Here is a 17,701-nt window from a genome sequence, read left to right on the forward strand (position 1 = left end):
TAAATAATTTTTGATCAAAACTTTTGTCGATATTGCATCGAAAGCAAAATTCGTGATTTTGTTGACGTTACCGATGATCGGGTTAAATGTGGTTCTCAGAATCACTGCTCTTGAGCACAGAGTGCGCTGTAATACTGTTGACTTTTTACGAGATCAGTATTTCGATTAGTTAGAACAGAACCTCGTGTTCAATCGGCGGTGTAAACACCTGATTAGTCATTGAACTACTGTTTACAAGAGATATATCTATTAGAAAACATGTGATTTACTTGTAATTAGTCCTTAAACTATTGTTTATAAAACCTATATTTATTCCAAAACGTGTGATTTAGATTTAATTAGTGCTATCAAATGGGAAGTGTCGATAGCTTCGCGATATTTCAACTTTTCAATCGATTATCGTTACAACGAATCAATTTTAACACTTTACCGACCGATAGCCTATTAATCGACTGTTTTACCGGCCAACGCTTACCGACCGATAGCCTATTAATCAACTGTTTTATCGGTCGACGTTTACCGACCGATAGCCGATTAATCAACCGCTACCGGTCGGTAAAGTGTTAATAAAATACATATTTCATTACTTTTTGACAATTATTAAATAATCAATTACCGAATTAACCTGATTTTAACTATCGTCGCGTGTATTCAGAAAGTAAAAAAATAAAATCTATTCGTTTTGTTCTTCTTTTAGGAGAAAATGTCCATAGATAGTTAGGTTTCCTCGCCAAAGGAAGGGTGGTTAGGGCGAGGTTAGGGTGGGTCTCCATTCGCAGCAACCTCCACGTGGTGAGACCTGGGTCATTATTATTTAGTATGTAATTAATTGCAACACTTGGAACTGTTTGATATAATTATTAATTACTTGGAACTGTTTAATATAATAATTAATTACATAGCAAATAATATGAGCAAATGGCTGTGAGCTTTCCCGTGTAGTTTAGTATAAATATAGCTTCTTCATTCGATCCAAAACGACTAATATTTCGATCCTGTATCAAATAGTAACTCATATCGTATTTTGTTTTAATTAATAAATTGTATAATTGGTAAATTCAACTATAATTCATGGTGTTCTGTTACCTATGGCGTTGTATTCTTGTCTAGGATGGTAAAGTCGCATGTGACGTGATCATATGGGGGAACTACGTTACCACCCGAGCTATATGACACGAAAACCCCAAGTTTATGTTGGTACAGACGAAATCTGTAATTAATAGATTGAATAATTGGTAAATTCAACTACAATTCATGGCACGAAAACCCAAGTTTATGTTGGTACATACGAAATCTTCAATTAATAGATTGGATAATTGGTAAATTCAACTATAATTCATGGTGTTCTGTTACCTATGGCGTTGTATTCTTGTTTAGGTTGGTAAAGTCGCATGTGACGTGATCATATGGGGGAACTACGTTACCACCCGAGCCATATGGCACGAAAAACCCAAGTTTATGGTGGTACAGACGAAATCTGTGATTCTACCGCTGTTAATATAGAAAATTCATTCACAGACAGGTGATCAAATCCAAATTTAACATTTGAATAGGTTCAAATCGGTTCAGATCTCTATTATCTTCCGAAATAATTAATTCTTAATATATTTAAATATTGCTGTTGTTTAATTAATGTTTTCGAAGGAGTTTCTGTTACGTATGGAGTTGTATTCTTGTCTAGGTTGGTAAAGTCGCATGTGACATGATCATATGGGGAAACTACGTTACCACCCGAGCTATATGGCCCACAAAACCCAAGTTTATGGTGGTACAGACGAAATCTGCGATTCTACCGCTGTTAATATAGAAAATTAATTCACCGGCAGGTGATTAAATCCAAATTTAACATTTGAATAGGTTCAAATCGATTTAGTTCTCTATTATCTTCCGAAATAAGTAATTCTTAATATATTTAAATATTGTTATTGATTAGTTAATGTTTTCGGATGAGCTTCCTAAAAGACGAGTATTTATTAAATAATTCAGGTTTGAGAGTTACGTTCCTCAGAATTGTAGGTATCTAAAACAATTTTATTCGATTATCGTCGTTGGTAGCTGCTTTATGCTCAAGCATTTGTATAAAATAAACGTCAGATGGAGTCACTGTGGTCTTTGAACGCTCCTTTAAATTCATAAATAAATAATTAACTTGAAACACGTATTAACGAAAACAAAATAATATTTATCTGGCTAATCGTTGCTCCTGCGTCCTTGTAAGCGTGAAACGCGACAAGAAGCTAATTAATGACGTGTCCGAGGTCTTATCAAAGACTCGTTTCCGCAAATTGTCAGCATTCAGTCATGCAGCATTTCTTTTGGTGCATCGGTCTCGCAGAAAAAAAATCAAAAAACCGCAATAATAAAAATGAAAACATAGCGTTTCTCGTTATGGAAACTGTCGAACGAGTTTCTAGGGTGAAAATAACGAACGTTTAAAAATTTATTTCAGATCCTCCGTCGAATGATCGTTCTCGATGATTGAAAAATCGGTTTTAACGTGACGAATCGTTACTTAATGACGCACCGTGTCGTTTTATCGCTCAGCCGTTTCCGCGGAATGCCGCAATATCCTTTCGAGTCGTCAGAATAAAAGTAAATCGTGATCCAGTGTAAGGTTAATAATAATGGCACGCTGGACGTTTCTTCTCCTTTGGTTTCGACTGTTTTCGATCGTGTTTTCCGAGTACAAGGATTCGGAGAGTCTATGCGCGTCTCAGCAGACTTGCAGAAGCTGCGTGCAAACACCGCGATGCGTTTGGTGCTCCACAAAGGTGATCCTTTTCTTTTTTGTAACAAATTCTTGGAGAGTTTTAGTTTTCTGTGATTTAAAAAAATATTTAGGCAAAATGGAAGTGTTAATTTATTTTTTCGAAAAGATATTTCAAGATCGACAATTTTTAAAAATTGACAATTTTTTTATATGCAATGTTTTGATCGTTTCATTTATATATTTTTTTTTTTGGCAAATTCTTGGAGATTCTCAGTTTTCTGTGATTTAAAAAAATATATTTAGGCAAAATGGAAGTGTTAATTTATTTTTATCGAAAAAATATTTTAAGATCGACAGTTTTTAAAAATGGACAATTTTTTGATATTCAATGTTTCGATCCTTTCAATTATATATTTTTTTTTTTTGGAAAATTCTCGAAGATTCTTAGTTTTTTGTGATTTAAAAAAATATTTAGGCAAACTTGAAACTGTAATTTATTTTTTCGACAAAATATTGTAACATCAACAACTTTTAAAAATGGAATAATATTATTATTATTAATAATAATACGTGCTTTTTTATTTTTGGGGCACCTTGTAATAAAAATGGAGAAATTGAAAATTAATTCACATGGAGAATAATAGATTTGAGTGATTATAAGTGTTGAATTTTTCAAAATGTGGTCTACAATATACAGTTGTCATGAAATATAACAAAGGTTGCAAAATATAGGCGATAACCAGCGATATAAAAAAAATATTCAATCAAAATTGAAGCGTCAATTTATTTTTTCGAAAGCGTCCAAGATATTCCAAGATCATTTTTTTTTAAATGGAACTGTAGGTTCTAATAAATTTTAATAATATTTTAGAGAATTTTTAGAAAAACTGACGATAATTAAAATTTTTGGAAATTAATTTACGTGGAAATAACAGCGATAAATTTGAGTGATTATAAGTATTAAATTCGTCAAAATTTGATCTGCAATATACAATTTTTGTGAAAATTAACCCACGTGCAAATGGTAACGATAAATTTGAATATTTATAAGTATTAAATTCGTCAAAATGTGGTCCACAATATACATATACTTTCATTTAAAAAAAGTCAATCTTTAATCCATCTTAACACACTTTTTGCTTAATATTCTTTTACACCATTGCTAGTTTTAGAAATATTATATTCTCCACGTGAATAGTTCTCTTTAACGAATTAACATAATGTCAATTCAGTTGAGCGACGCGAACACCAACGCTGTGATTCGTTGCGTGACGAGAAAACAATATCTGAAGGAGGGTGATCGATGGTGTCCACATATCGACGTGGTGGACGACGCAAACTCGATGAAAGTGATCGAGAACCGAACGTTGTCCTCAAAGAAAGGCACCAACCCTGTTCAAGTTCAGCCTCAAAAAATCAGCCTGAAACTTCGTCGAGGAAAGTGTCTTTATCGCCATAAAATTTAAAAAAATTGACTCCAACACAATTCAAGCTTATAATTAGACTGTGGATCTTTATGCAAATTCATATTTTTATTAGTAGAAATTAATAAAATAGCTTTGTAGAGGGTTGTTTCAACCCCCAAATGCAGGGTGTTAAGACAATCCTGGGAAAAATTTTAATGGGGGATTCTAGAGGCCAAAATAAGACGAAAATCAAGAATACCAATTTTTCGTTTGAGGCTTCGTTAAAAAGTTATTAACAATTGAATATCTAAAAGCGCAACTTGCGTAACTATTACAGGTACAACTGTTAATAACTTTTTAACGAAGCCTCAATCAACAAATTGGTATTCTTGATTTTCGTCTTATTTTGGTCTCTAGAATCACCTATTAAAATTTTACCCACGAGTTACTGAACACCCTGTATAATAATTCTTACCTTGCTTTAAATTTTCTAATTTTTTGAGAATTAAAATTCATAAATATCCCCAATTTATTTTATAAGGAATGAAAATAGTTTTTAGAGGGTTGTCTCAACCCCTAAATATAATAATTCACATACCTTCTTTCAAGTATTTTTTATATTTTTGCATATTGTATAAAATACTTAGGAATTATTAAATAATATAGAAAAAGTTTTCGAAGCGTTGCAATGTTAGAATTACAGTTTTTGAAATCGTTATTCTTGCGTTTGCAGGCGAAGAATACCGGGTGACCGTGAAGTACAGTCAAGCGGACGACTATCCCGTAGATTTGTATTATCTTATGGACTTGTCGTTCTCCATGATGGAACACAGGAACCGATTGTCGGAATTGGGATTCAAATTGGCGGAGGCTATGAGGAAACTCACCTCGAATTTTCGTCTAGGATTCGGTAGTTTCGTCGACAAAGTTGTGATGCCTATGACCAACGTGCAACCAGAAAAGTATGCGTTTTACAGTTAGAAAACTGTTTAATTTTGAAAAAATTCGTTTAAAAAAATTTTAATGGGGGATTCTAGAAGCCAAAATAAAACGAAAATCAAGAATACTAATTTGTCGATTGAGCCTCCGTTAAAAAGTTATTAACGTTTAAAGTTCCACACATACTGAATTTTTTTCTCGAAAGTGGGTAGGATTTCGAGGGTAGGTCCAATGACTAAAAATGCTTATAATTGACCCCTGTAACCGAAAATAATTTTTTCAGAACGATTTGAATTTTTTTTTTTTCCGTCGAAGAATTTAGGGACTTTCCCCATGTCGGTTTTTCTTAAAAATTCGTTTTTGATTTTTAGTAATTTTGTTTGGCGCCTTACAGAAAAGTTGTCTAATACTTTTTTGTAGATACTCATGAGCTCTACTTCAGAAAAAAGTTTCATTGAAATATGTTAAATTATAGCATGAATTATGGCAGTTTGAATATTGGACCATTTTCATGTGGTTTTGCTCATTTTACGGGATGAAAGAATAACTTTTTCAATATTGTTAGAATTTCTATATATTCTTCACTTAAATACGCATTATTTGCCTTTTCAAACATTAAAATCCTTCAATCTGTTCAAAAGTTATGACATTTTAAAGAGTCACATGAAACTCTCATAAACTGTGGTTGGAGAAATAGGAAAATCGAATTAAGTTCATTGTATATAAAAATTGCACGAGGTTTCTAGCTTTGTTAAACAGTTTTCCTTTTTGCAGGTTGAAACAACCGTGCGCTGCTCTCAATAAAGTATGCGCTCCTTCTTACGGTTACCAGCACCAGATGTCGCTCAACGAAGACATCGCTCTGTTCAAAGTAATCGTTTCGCTTTGAATTCATTTCTTATTCCATTTACACGTTCCAGCGTGTAGAAATAGCATCTAGAATCGAATACGGATCACTGTTTCTTTATTTCAGACTCGCGTAAAACAGGCGCCCATATCCGCAAACGTAGATACACCGGAAGGTGGTTTCGACGCCATGATGCAGGCTATAGTGTGCACCAAGGAAATCGGTTGGCGACAGAACGCACGACGCCTCATTGTCTTCTCGACAGACGCCGTGTCGCACTTGGCTGGGGACGGTAGAGTACGTGGACATATTAAAAAAACTCTGTTTTTTAATAATTAATAATTCTTTGCATCATTCTGTTTATTGTGTTATGTTCTTCTAGCTCGCAGGGATCCTCGAACCCAACGATTGCCTTTGCCACTTGGACGAGAAAGGATTTTACTCGTATTCTCTTCTGCAAGATTACCCCTCCATTGCTCAAGTATTTACTGTTTTTGAGCGCCACACAGTGGTAGAAATTAGAATTACATTAGTTTGTTTGGTATCGAAACTGTGTGGGGTCTCTGTCAATGAGAGATAGGAAAGGAGCTTCTTGTGCTCGCCGCTAGAGGGCTACGCTCTTGACTCTCTCGCCGCCAGAGGGCTACGTTCTTGGCTTTCTCGCCGCCAGAGGGCTATGCTTTTGACTCTTTCGCCGCCAAAGGGCTACGCTCTTGACTCTTTCGCCGCCAGAGGGCTACGCTCTTGAGTCTCTTGCCGCCAGAGGGCTATACTCTTGAGTCTCTCGCCGCCAGAGGGCCACGCTCTTGACTCTCTCGCAAGCGTTCGATAGACCTTCCGTTTGCATATATACGCTCCTCGATCGACTGTTCCATATCGTGGTATCTGAGGCAGAGCTTGCTAGGATTGCTTTATTAACCCTTTACTGTACAATGATGAGTCTTGATTCGTCACAAAAGTTCTCTTAATGTCAAGTTTTTCACAATTATAAGGCTACTCCACTCGTCATCAAGTCTTATATATTAAAATCAACGGATTTTTACATTGACAAAGTGTTCATAAAACAAAATTATAACAAAATTGAACAGTATACGTTTGAAAAATTATTTGAAGTTGAATGGTACGTCAAGGGGTTAATTAATGAGTCCCCCCCACCATAGCAGACCCAGACTTAACCCCTCTGCTTCCCCTATCTCTCGTCAACAGGGACTATCCACGCTTTGGATTAGGGGTAATCAAGTCAAATAATTACTCACTATTCACTTTTGTAAACAGATTAACAATATGGCGCGCGAAAACAACATGAACATCATCTTCGCGATTGTCAAGGGCGCGGAGGAAGCGTATCAGCAGCTCAGTGGAAGCATCAGCGGTTCCTCCATCGGGACACTCGACGACGATTCGAAGAACATAGTCACTCTCATCAGTGGCGAGTACGAGGTGAAAGAATTAGAGAAAAAGAGCCAGGGGATTCCCCCAAATTGTTCACAAAAAACTTGGTTTTGGACAATTGGAATCTGACAGACCCATAGTTTGACATAGACCTTATTTTTACAGCCTCGTTAATATTCAAGAGTCCTATCTGGACTTATTTTCTAGTTTGGACAATTTTTGTAGCTCAGTAAAAAATTAAATTTTGAAAATCAAATTTCGCGTTTTTAGAAACTGGTGCAGTCCGTGACGATGCTGGACAACGCGACGAAGATGGTTGATGTGAAGTACTTCTCCAGATGCTTGGAGAACAATGGGGAATTGAAGGAGAGACGAGAATGCGGAGGATTGCGCGTCGGGAACGTCGTCGAGTTCGAAGTAGCGTTGAAGGTGCGTCGATAGATAGATTCACGATCGCTGAAGATCATGGTCTTGGTATTGAACGTTTGCAGGCGCTCGATTGTCCAGAGGATCCCGACGAGTGGCGACAAACCATAGAGATAAAACCTGGGGGCATAAAGGAGAGCCTGACGATCGACCTGAGCATCGTTTGCGATTGTTCTTGCGACAGGCCAGGACAATCGGTGAGAAATAGACGAGTCTTCTTCTTGAAGTCTTCTTGAACAGTCTTGAAGAGATTGGACTGTGCAAAACAGTGTCAATGGTCTTTGTGATGATAGCGTTTTGACTCCATTTTGAGTCCAATGCCCTCCAACTCGCCATTTTGTTTGTTTCATACAAGGGGATTCCCAGAACCTCAATTCTAATTAAATTCAGAAAATTGAAGGAAAAATAAGTATACAGATTATTATGTATATTATTAATAGGCAAATCTATTGTAAAACAGAATACAAAGTATTAAAATAATACAATAATATAGTAAAAGATTAGTTAAAGTAGGACTTGTAGGATTTTTCTTTTGAGGGTAGTTAACCATGCATTAAAAATATAATTTCACCCAAACGTGTATTGCATAATGCAGAAATGCTAGTTACAGGGTCATATGTACTGTATTTAGCCCAACAATTAAAATAGAAATTATAGTAGATTTATGATTTACCATTTTCTGACACGTTTTTAATGAAAATGGTAGGGAAACGAGCCTAATTCCAAGTATTGCAATGGCCACAGCGACCTGGTTTGCGGTGTGTGCTCCTGCCAGGACGGTTTCTATGGGAAGCAATGCGAGTGCAAGGGAAACGACTTTGGGGCCAGGAACGAGATCGACATGGCGGAATGCAAACCCAACAACGAGACCAATGAAATTTGTAATGGTCGTGGAGTCTGTAAATGTGGCATGTGCGATTGCGACAAGCGATCAAATCCTCAGGAGATCTTCTATGGGAAGTACTGCGAGTGCAATAATTTCTCCTGCAAACGCAGCGATGGACTGGTGAGGCTACATGTTTACATGTTCAGTTTGTAGTCTCGAGTTCCTCTGAATTTGAAAAATTGTGCAGAAAATAACTGTTTAGCGAGGGGGTCAAATAGAGCTTAAAATATTTCGAATTTTTGTATAAGGTTTTCTAATGAGAGCTTGATTTACATATGTGCTCCAGAGTACCTATTGTAGCTTCCATTTTGTTTCAGTTTCTACATATACATACATATGTAGATATCTGTTACAAGGTTTTCCAATGAGTGCTAGATTTACATGTGTGCTCAGAATGATTGAAAATTGTGTTGTATGAATGAGCTCTAGATTACCCTTTGTAGCATCCATTTTGTTTCAATTTCAAAGTTCTGTAACTATATAGAAATCTATTACAAGGTTTTCGAACAAGAGCTTGAGTTATATATGTATATGGTCAGAATCATTGTAGCTTCCATTTTGTTTCAATTTTAAAGTTCTATAAATGCATTGAAAACTTATACAAGGTTTTGCAATGAGAGATTGAGTTACATATATGCTCAGAATAATTGCACCTTCCATTTTGATTCTATTTGAATGCTTTGTAATATATAGAAATCTGTTACAAGGTTCTCCAATGAGTGCTTGATTTACATGTGTGCTCAGAATGATTGAAAATTGTGTTGTATCAATGAACCCTAGATTACTCTTTGTAGCTTCCATTTTGTTTCAATTTTAATGTTCTATAAATATATAGAAATCTATTACAAGGTTTTCCAACAAGAGCTTGAGTTACATATGTGATATGGTCAGAATCATTGTGGCTTCCATTTTGTTCCAATTTGAAAGCTCTATGATTAAATTGAATACAAGGTTTTCAAATAAGAGCTTTGTTTTTATATGTGCTCAGAATCATTGAAAATTGTGGTGTAGCAATGAGCTCTAGATTACCCTTTGTAGCTTCCATTTTGTTTCAATTTTAAAGTTCTATAAATGCATTGAAAACTTATACAAGGTTTTGCAATGAGTTGTTGAGTTACATATATGCTCAGAATAATTGCACCTTCCATTTTGTTTCTATTTGAATGCTCTGTAATATATAGAAATCTGTTACAAGGTTCTCCAATGAGTGCTTGATTTACATGTGTGCTCAGAATGATTGAAAATTGTGTTGTATCAATGAGCCCTAGATTACTCTTTGTAGCTTCCATTTTGTTTGAATTTTAAAGTTCTATAAATATATAGAAATCTATTACAAGGTTTTCCAACAAGAGCTTGAGTTACATATGTGATATGGTCAGAATCATTGTGGCTTCCATTTTGTTCCAATTTGAAAGCTCTATGATTAAATTGAATACAAGGTTTTCAAATAAGAGCTTTGTTTTTATATGTGCTCAGAATCATTGAAAATTGTGGTGTAGCAATGAGCTCTAGATTACCCTTTGTAGCTTCCATTTTGTTTCAATTTTAAAGTTCTATAAATGCATTGAAAACTTATACAAGGTTTTGCAATGAGTTGTTGAGTTACATATATGCTCAGAATAATTGCACCTTCCATTTTGTTTCTATTTGAATGCTCTGTAATATATAGAAATCTGTTACAAGGTTCTCCAATGAGTGCTTGATTTACATGTGTGCTCAGAATGATTGAAAATTGTGTTTTATCAATGAGCCCTAGATTACTCTTTGTAGCTTCCATTTTGTTTGAATTTTAAAGTTCTATAAATATATAGAAATCTATTACAAGGTTTTCCAACAACAGCTTGAGTTACATATGTGATATGGTCAGAATCATTGTGGCTTCCATTTTGTTCCAATTTGAAAGCTCTATGATTAAATTGAATACAAGGTTTTCAAATAAGAGCTTTGTTTTTATATGTGCTCAGAATCATTGAAAATTGTGGTGTAGCAATGAGCTCTAGATTACCCTTTGTAGCTTCCATTTTGTTCCAATTTTAAAGTTCTATAAATGCATTGAAAACTGATACATGGTTTTCCAATGAGAGGTTGAGTTACATATATGCTCCAGAGTACCTTTCATAAGCTTCCATTTTGTTCCAATTGCTATAAATATGTAGATATCTGTTACAAGCTTTTCCAATGAGTGTTTGATTATCATGTGTGCTCAGAATCATTGAAAATTGTGTTGTATCAATGATCTCTAGATTACCCTTTGTAGCTTCCATTTTGTTTCAATTCAAAGTTCTATGGTCCTTTTGGAAAAGCATTTACAGTTACACATGAGTGTCTACAAATGTAATTGACTCACTTCCAACAGCAAAAAAAGAGCACTGCATGCAATGTCTATTCTATACTTCTTGCATGATGTCTTTTATAAAGAGGTTGGATGAATTATGTACGCCTTGTGTATTCTGTTATATTGCATCTGTCGTCGTGTTTGCGTTTAAGATTTGCGGCGGGCGAGGGAAGTGCGAATGCGGTACTTGCAATTGCTTTCCAGGATGGGGCGGCGAGACTTGCGATTGCAAAGAGACGAACAGCACATGCATACAGAGCAACAGCGAGCACGGGGATATTTGCAATGGACGCGGTGACTGTGTCTGCGGTAGCTGCCACTGTCACGAGAAGGACAACGTGCGATACTCTGGCCAATACTGCGAGGAATGCACCGTGGGTGTCTCAGAAAAACGTATTTTCAAATATCTGAAAACTCCAAATGAAACTCAATGATCCCTTTTCAGACCTGTCCTGGACAATGGTGCGAGAAACTGAAAGATTGCGTGGAATGTGTGGCTCATAATACTGGCCCATTGGCCAAAAATGAAAGATGCAACGAGTGTCCACACCAAATTGATATTGTGAGAAATGTTTATTTTGTGGAACTTTTATTCTCCTATTTTGTCAATTTAAAACAATCATACTTGTGATGTTCCTTTTATTAAACATATTTTTTATTTTGGTCTTCTGTAATAGTTCTATTACATTTAACTTGAATTAAAGGTTAGGAAAGAGTCACATAATTTGTAACGTTGTTACAGTTACTTTTAACTCAAGATTAGGAACCATTGTAAGAAGAAGATTCCAATTAACAAAAGTCTCTTTCATTCAGGTCGACGCCATCACAGATAATCCACTCGAAGATCAGAAGAGTGAAGCTCACATTTGTCGGACAAACGGCGAAGAAGGCTGTATATTCATTTTCAAGTACCAATATTACAGAGACAGTACAGGAGGTGAAAAGATTTTTAAAATTCTCGCTGAGAAGGGGAAAACGTGTCCCACGCCAATCAATGTCGTCGGTGAGTGGACGTGGAAGCTTTTAATTTTCAAAATGGCGGATAAAAGGGTTAATAACCTGTATATATCATTGAAATAAAATTTTTTAGGTATCGCTGCCGGGTTGATGGTGAGTACAGTGATTTTGGGTTTCCTGATTCTTCTCATTTGGAAGATATGGACGACCATTTACGACAGACGCGAGTACGCGAAGTTTGAGCAGGAACGAGCCTTGGCCAAATGGCATCGTGTTAGTATCTCCAATATTATTAACCCTATTCGTCTTATTAACCATGTTCTCTACCATTTAGGACGACAATCCGCTCTACAAGCAGGCCACGTCGACCTTCAAAAATCCAATGTACGACGAGGTTGCTCATAATTAGGCGAAGAGGATCGTGCAATAAGAAGATTCGAGGGAATAGAATTTCGCTGCATCGACAGGCACGCGACCCAACAGGTAGCGCCACGGTAAACGCTCGAAGCGAATCAACGTGGACGCCATGTTAGTTAATTGCTGGTGCTGGTGAGAAGAGGAGGACCGGTCGACGAGAAACCTCTCATTGTTCCTTTTCCTGCTTCCTCACTCGCCGTTAGTTAAACCACCGGTCTACCAGCCATCCAATTCATTTTTTTTTTCTGCCAATTTCCTACAAAACATTTTTCTTACTTCGTATCTGGAAATTCCATCCTTCAGCTCATTGGGGAAAATTGAATAAAGTTGATGGGAATTTTCATCGTGATAAACGACGAACGAATAAATGCAAGTTATAATTACATTACCGTCGTTCTCAGAGGCTGTTTATCGAGTCATGGTAATGTTTTTTTTTTATCACTTGCACTTGCACAATGTACTGATCTATGAGAACGTTAACTCAGAGTTTGTCGAGTCATCCGTATAATGCATTATTGGTTCTTTTACCGTCGAGGTTCCAGTTATTAGCGTCGATGGAAACGAGCGTTTCGAAAGAGCGTCGTAACGTTACATAAATTTAGAAAGGCGGTAAATTTCTATTTGCAAGCGTTGCTTCGAACGCTTAGGAGCGAAAATTTCGATCTCGATCGGTGAGACTTCGAGGCTGCTTCGAGAAATCGCACAAAAGATCGAAATCTCTCGATCGACGGTAAAAGGAGATTGCATCGGCCAGGGAAAGTAAACAAGCTCGGAAACTGGATTTAGCGCGAAGTTTCCGATCGAAATCTAGATCGATCAATATGCATTACACAAATTGTGCTGTGCGAACGGAATATTAATAATTCCTGGAATGACTAGCTGCACAAATTGCAGTACGAGTTTTGAATAGTTTTGAATAGTTTTTAAGAGTTTTAAATAAAGATAATTTTTTTTCTGCGTTTTTTTAGTAGCGTAAATTAAATGTAGATGGCGAGAGGAATTTCTAGTATATTATCTAGGGTTTAATTTTGTGTACTTTTTGTCATATATGTATTTAGGGTCCCTAGGGTTGGAAGAGGATGTGATATTCTTCAATTTTGATATTATTTATTGTTTTATGTAATTTGTTTGTATTCGTATTGATTTAACCTTCCTTTTTATTAGGTCCAATGATCCTGTATTTGTGTACATCTTAATATAAGTCTGGAATGTAGTTAATGTAAATTGGAATGAAGGAAGAACTAATGAAAATAAGCCTGAAATGTGGAATAGAATTCTCTGTAGCATCTCATAATTTTATATTTATTTTGTATTCATCCATCTTTTCTTTTTATTAGGTGCAATGATCCCTTTAATACAACTCTGGATAGTAATCAACGTATTCTGGAATGAAGAAAGAATTTTAGATAAGTCCAAATTTATCTTTCTCAACAGTGTTGATAAACATTTCTTTTAAGAAAATTCCCTAGAATAAGAAAGAGGTAACATAATGTAGATGTAGCCAAAAGGTCAATAGGAGAACATTGATGATTTATAAAGTGATTTACATAATCTTGTTACCTTTTGATATGTCCATATTTTGCTAGCCTAGGTTTATCTTTTTCAAAAACGTTGATAAGCTTTCCTCAAGAAAATTCCCTAGAATAAAAAAGATTGCACAATGTAGATGATGATTTAAAAAGTCTAATCTTTTAGCTTTCAATACTTCATTTTGTGAGTTCAGATTCATCTTTCTTAACAATATTAGCTTTCTTTGATCAAATTCCCTAGAATAAAAAAGGTTGCAAAACATAGATATAGTCAAGGCCTGTAGGAGAAAGTTGATGATGATTTTGAAAGCATTTTCGATACTTTCATCTTTTTTAGGTCTAAATTTATCTTTCTCAACAATGTTGATAAGCTTTTTCTGCAAGAAAATTCCCTAGAATAACAGAGATTGCAAAACAAAGACATAGCTAAAAGGTCAATAGGCCAAAAGGCCAATAGAAAGAACTTGATGATGATTTAAATAATATTTTCGATACTTCCATATTATCCAAGTACAAATTTATGTTTCCTGAAAACATTGATAAGGTTTCTCCAAGAAAATTCCCTAGAATGAAAAAGGTTGCAACATAGGGACATAATCAGAAGGTTAAAAGGAAAAAATGTAATTAATACAACTCTGGAAGACAATTATCGCAGTCTAGAAGAAAAAAAAAGGATTGTTTAACGAAAAACAAGTCTGTAATATGGAATAGAATTCTCTATAGCTTCTCATAATTTTATTCTTAAATTTTGTTATATTGATCCACCTTTTTTTTCAGATATTATGATGTTATACACCTTAGTATAATTCTTGAAGATAATTAACGAAGTCCAGAAGAAAACCAAGGATCGTTTAACGAAAAATAAGCCTGAAACATGGAATAAAATTGTCTATAGCAACTCATAATTCTATTTTAAAAATTTGTTTGTATTGATCCATCTTTCCTTTTAGGTACAATGATCCTATACACGTTAATACAACTCTGAAAAATAATGAACGTATTCTGGAGTGAAGAAAGCATTGTTTAACGAAAAATAAGCCTGAAACATGCAATAGAATTCCGTTTAACATGCCGTCTTTTGATCCCAATTTTTCTGCTTCGCGTTTCCATCGAATCGTACATTTCAACCGATAAAATCGTGTCTAAACAAATAAGTTCAAAGCTCCAGAATACTCTCTGCCTTTCATAACATGGTATTTTACATCGTATTTAAAGTGACGTTAACGTCAATTCGCGAGGTGATCGTGACTCTAGTCGACCGCCATCTTGAAAGTGTCAGAGAACTCGAACACGTCAATTATCGAGAATATCGATTCGATATTCCAGAATCTAGCGCGCCATAGACGGTTATTTAGTTTTTCATAATTTTATTTTAAAAATTTCTTTGTATTGATTCATCTTTCCTTTTTATTAGGTACAATGACACACCTTAATACAACTCTGGAAGATGATCAACGTATTCTGGAATGAAGAAAGGATTGTTTAACGATAAGAAAATCTTTGAAACAGAATAGAATTCTCTATAGCCTCTCAAGATTTTATTTTTATATTTTCCTTGCACTCATCCATTTTATCTTTTTATTAGGTACAATGATACACCTTAATACAATTCTTGAAGATAATCAACAAAGTCCAGAAGAAAACCAAGGATCGTTTAACACTAGAACTACCAAAATGGTCAAAATGACCCATTCGTAATTTCTAACAAAATTTGTAAAAAATTCTCTCGGCTGAATTTCTGCAAACTTACAGTGGTTCTCTATCAGAAAATGAATATCCATTTACTTCCATTGTATTTCTTTAAGTATCTATCGTTTTAATTGCTTTGATACAATTAAACACACCTCAAGTGTCGTTCTAGTGTTAACGAAAGACGAGCCAGAAACGTGGAATGGAATTTGGCGCGTCGATACCAGGAAGTATGCAGAAGGTGGATATGGGGGGGGGGATGGGAAGACGAAGGTCGGCGCGCGATCACTCGTAAATCAATTTTAAATTTGATCCGGGGATTTCGCGCGTAGATAGGTCCCGGGCCTCTACGGGGCCGATTGTTTCGAATATCCTCTGGCCTCGTACTTTATTGCTCGCTACGCTCGAGGAAGGCAGCCTCGTAAGGAGCTCGTAAATTCGTCACCATAGTCGGCTCCTGCTGCAAAACCCTGCGGCGACTCGCTATATTTCCCACCGGAAAGCTAAAGCTCTGCCCACATCGAGCCTCCCTCCGCCCATACGACTTGATTACGCGATCATCGGTCGTCCACTGTCCCGTCATTATCGCCCTGTCCCTCGATCTCTTGCCTTTTACGAACAAAAGCGTAGTGTCTCTGGCTTGGGAAGCCCCCGAGAACGCGCGACGACGCGACGCAACGGCTTCGAACGCTATTGTTTCGCTGGCGTAACCTCGTTAGGCGCACTCGTCGTCAATCACTATACCTTTAACGCCTCGTAAAGTTAGGAAACACGACGTTCGACCACGCCTCGCGGCCCGATAGGCGATAATCGTCGAGCATTGTTTACGTTTCGAATCCCGGAGATGTTATTCGATTGTAAATCGGTGATTCCCAACAGCCACCAGGAGAAACGTAACTCTGAGATACGACTGTGAATCTTGATGATCGAAAAAAATTGTATTTCGTTTCATAGAGACTAGGATAAAAGCTTAATGTATCTTTGATGCAAATTTAAAAAAAAAGTGACAAAGTTGTTGCAACCCATCTCTTCTCTCTTCTGACTTCTTAAAAAAATAAGGATAAAGGACATGGTAAAACAGCGATTAAAATTGTAACGGAGCATTTAAAAAAATTGTTTGCAAGAAATCTCAACGTTTTGAAAAATGTTACTAGGCGATAATGATGCAAAAAAGGTGTGGTGAAATGGTGTTTACTCGCAAAGAACACCGATTAGATGGAATTCAGAATCGACGAGAAGTGTTTTGAGTAATAAAGTTGCTTTGTAGTCGCGTTTCGAAGATCGAATCGAGCATGCGGGGCCGCCTTCGTAGTTGGGACTTAAGGATAGGTTAGAAAAGCCAGGCCCGGAGGAGAGGAGAGAATAGCAGAGCCCGACCGCTCCGCATACTAAATCACCGCCGCACGTCCGTTTCTTTACATTGCGCAGATTTTATTGATTATTTTACGGCCGAGAACATTGTAAATCTCTTCATCCTGTATCGGCGTCCCTCCCCGCACCGCCGTGTCGGATGCTCCCACCGGGTGCCCATAGCGCCAATTACGCGAGTCGAACGGTATTGTGGTATTCCCTCTGATCTGTCAGCCATACCTGCACGGGAACGTCCCCTGCAAAGTCACCGTTCGCTTCCACGGTTCACCACTATCGGTGAACGTTACGGAATTTGAACGGTGCTTCGTCCACGACGAGATACAGACGTACTCTCGGTCGACGAGTCTTGAGTTTCTTATTATTACTGGGGAAAGATTGTTGGAAACGTTCTTTAAATCGTCTTGTTTTCTCTGTTTCTTCTTATTTGGGGCGAAAAGATTGTTGAAAGCGTTCTTTGAATTGGCTGTTTTCTCTGTTGGTAGTCGAATTTATGTTGGTAGGCTTGGGCAAGAAAATTCCCTAGATTAAAATTCCCTAGATTAGATGCAGATATAACCAAAAAGCCAACAGGAAATAATTGATGATTTACAATCTGTTTTCGATGCTTCCATGTTTTGTAAGTCCAAATTTATCTTTCCCAATAACGTTGATAAGCTTGTTCTGATAAAATTCCCTAGAATAAAAAAGGTATCACAATGTAGACGTAGCCAAAAGGTCAATAAGAGAACATTGATTTATAAAGTGTTTTCCATAATCTTGTTCTTTAAATCTTGTTTTCTCTGTTTCTTCTTATTTGG

General features: G+C 36.4%; 1 protein-coding gene across 3 annotated transcripts; it reads left to right on the forward strand.

Annotated features, from left to right (window-relative positions):
- The first annotated feature begins 2,125 nt into the window (after nucleotides 1-2,125).
- Nucleotides 2,126-13,510, forward strand: LOC122399712 (integrin beta-PS-like). 3 transcript variants are annotated; one of them, XR_006259284.1, is made up of 16 exons: nucleotides 2,126-2,771; nucleotides 3,943-4,147; nucleotides 4,850-5,078; nucleotides 5,830-5,926; nucleotides 6,029-6,199; nucleotides 6,285-6,383; nucleotides 7,178-7,342; nucleotides 7,565-7,723; nucleotides 7,786-7,917; nucleotides 8,427-8,726; nucleotides 11,094-11,315; nucleotides 11,387-11,503; nucleotides 11,755-11,944; nucleotides 12,032-12,171; nucleotides 12,233-12,850; nucleotides 12,881-13,510. XR_006259284.1 is itself a non-coding variant. In XM_043400600.1 (15 exons), exons 1-15 carry the CDS (start codon nucleotides 2,625-2,627, stop codon nucleotides 12,305-12,307), a joined length of 2,454 nt encoding a protein of 817 aa, XP_043256535.1. In that variant the 5' UTR covers nucleotides 2,126-2,624; the 3' UTR covers nucleotides 12,308-13,510. The 3 variants fall into 3 exon arrangements, 2 of the variants coding, with proteins under 2 accessions (XP_043256535.1, XP_043256533.1); XM_043400600.1 differs by having other exon boundaries at nucleotides 3,943-4,153; nucleotides 12,233-13,510; XM_043400598.1 differs by having other exon boundaries at nucleotides 12,233-13,510.
- The last annotated feature ends 4,191 nt before the right edge of the window (nucleotides 13,511-17,701 follow it).

The sequence above is a fragment of the Colletes gigas genome, unplaced genomic scaffold, assembly GCF_013123115.1.
Source record: "Colletes gigas isolate AHSC1104 unplaced genomic scaffold, ASM1312311v1 Colletes_gigas_Sc00015, whole genome shotgun sequence".
Classification (NCBI taxonomy): domain Eukaryota; kingdom Metazoa; phylum Arthropoda; class Insecta; order Hymenoptera; family Colletidae; genus Colletes; species Colletes gigas.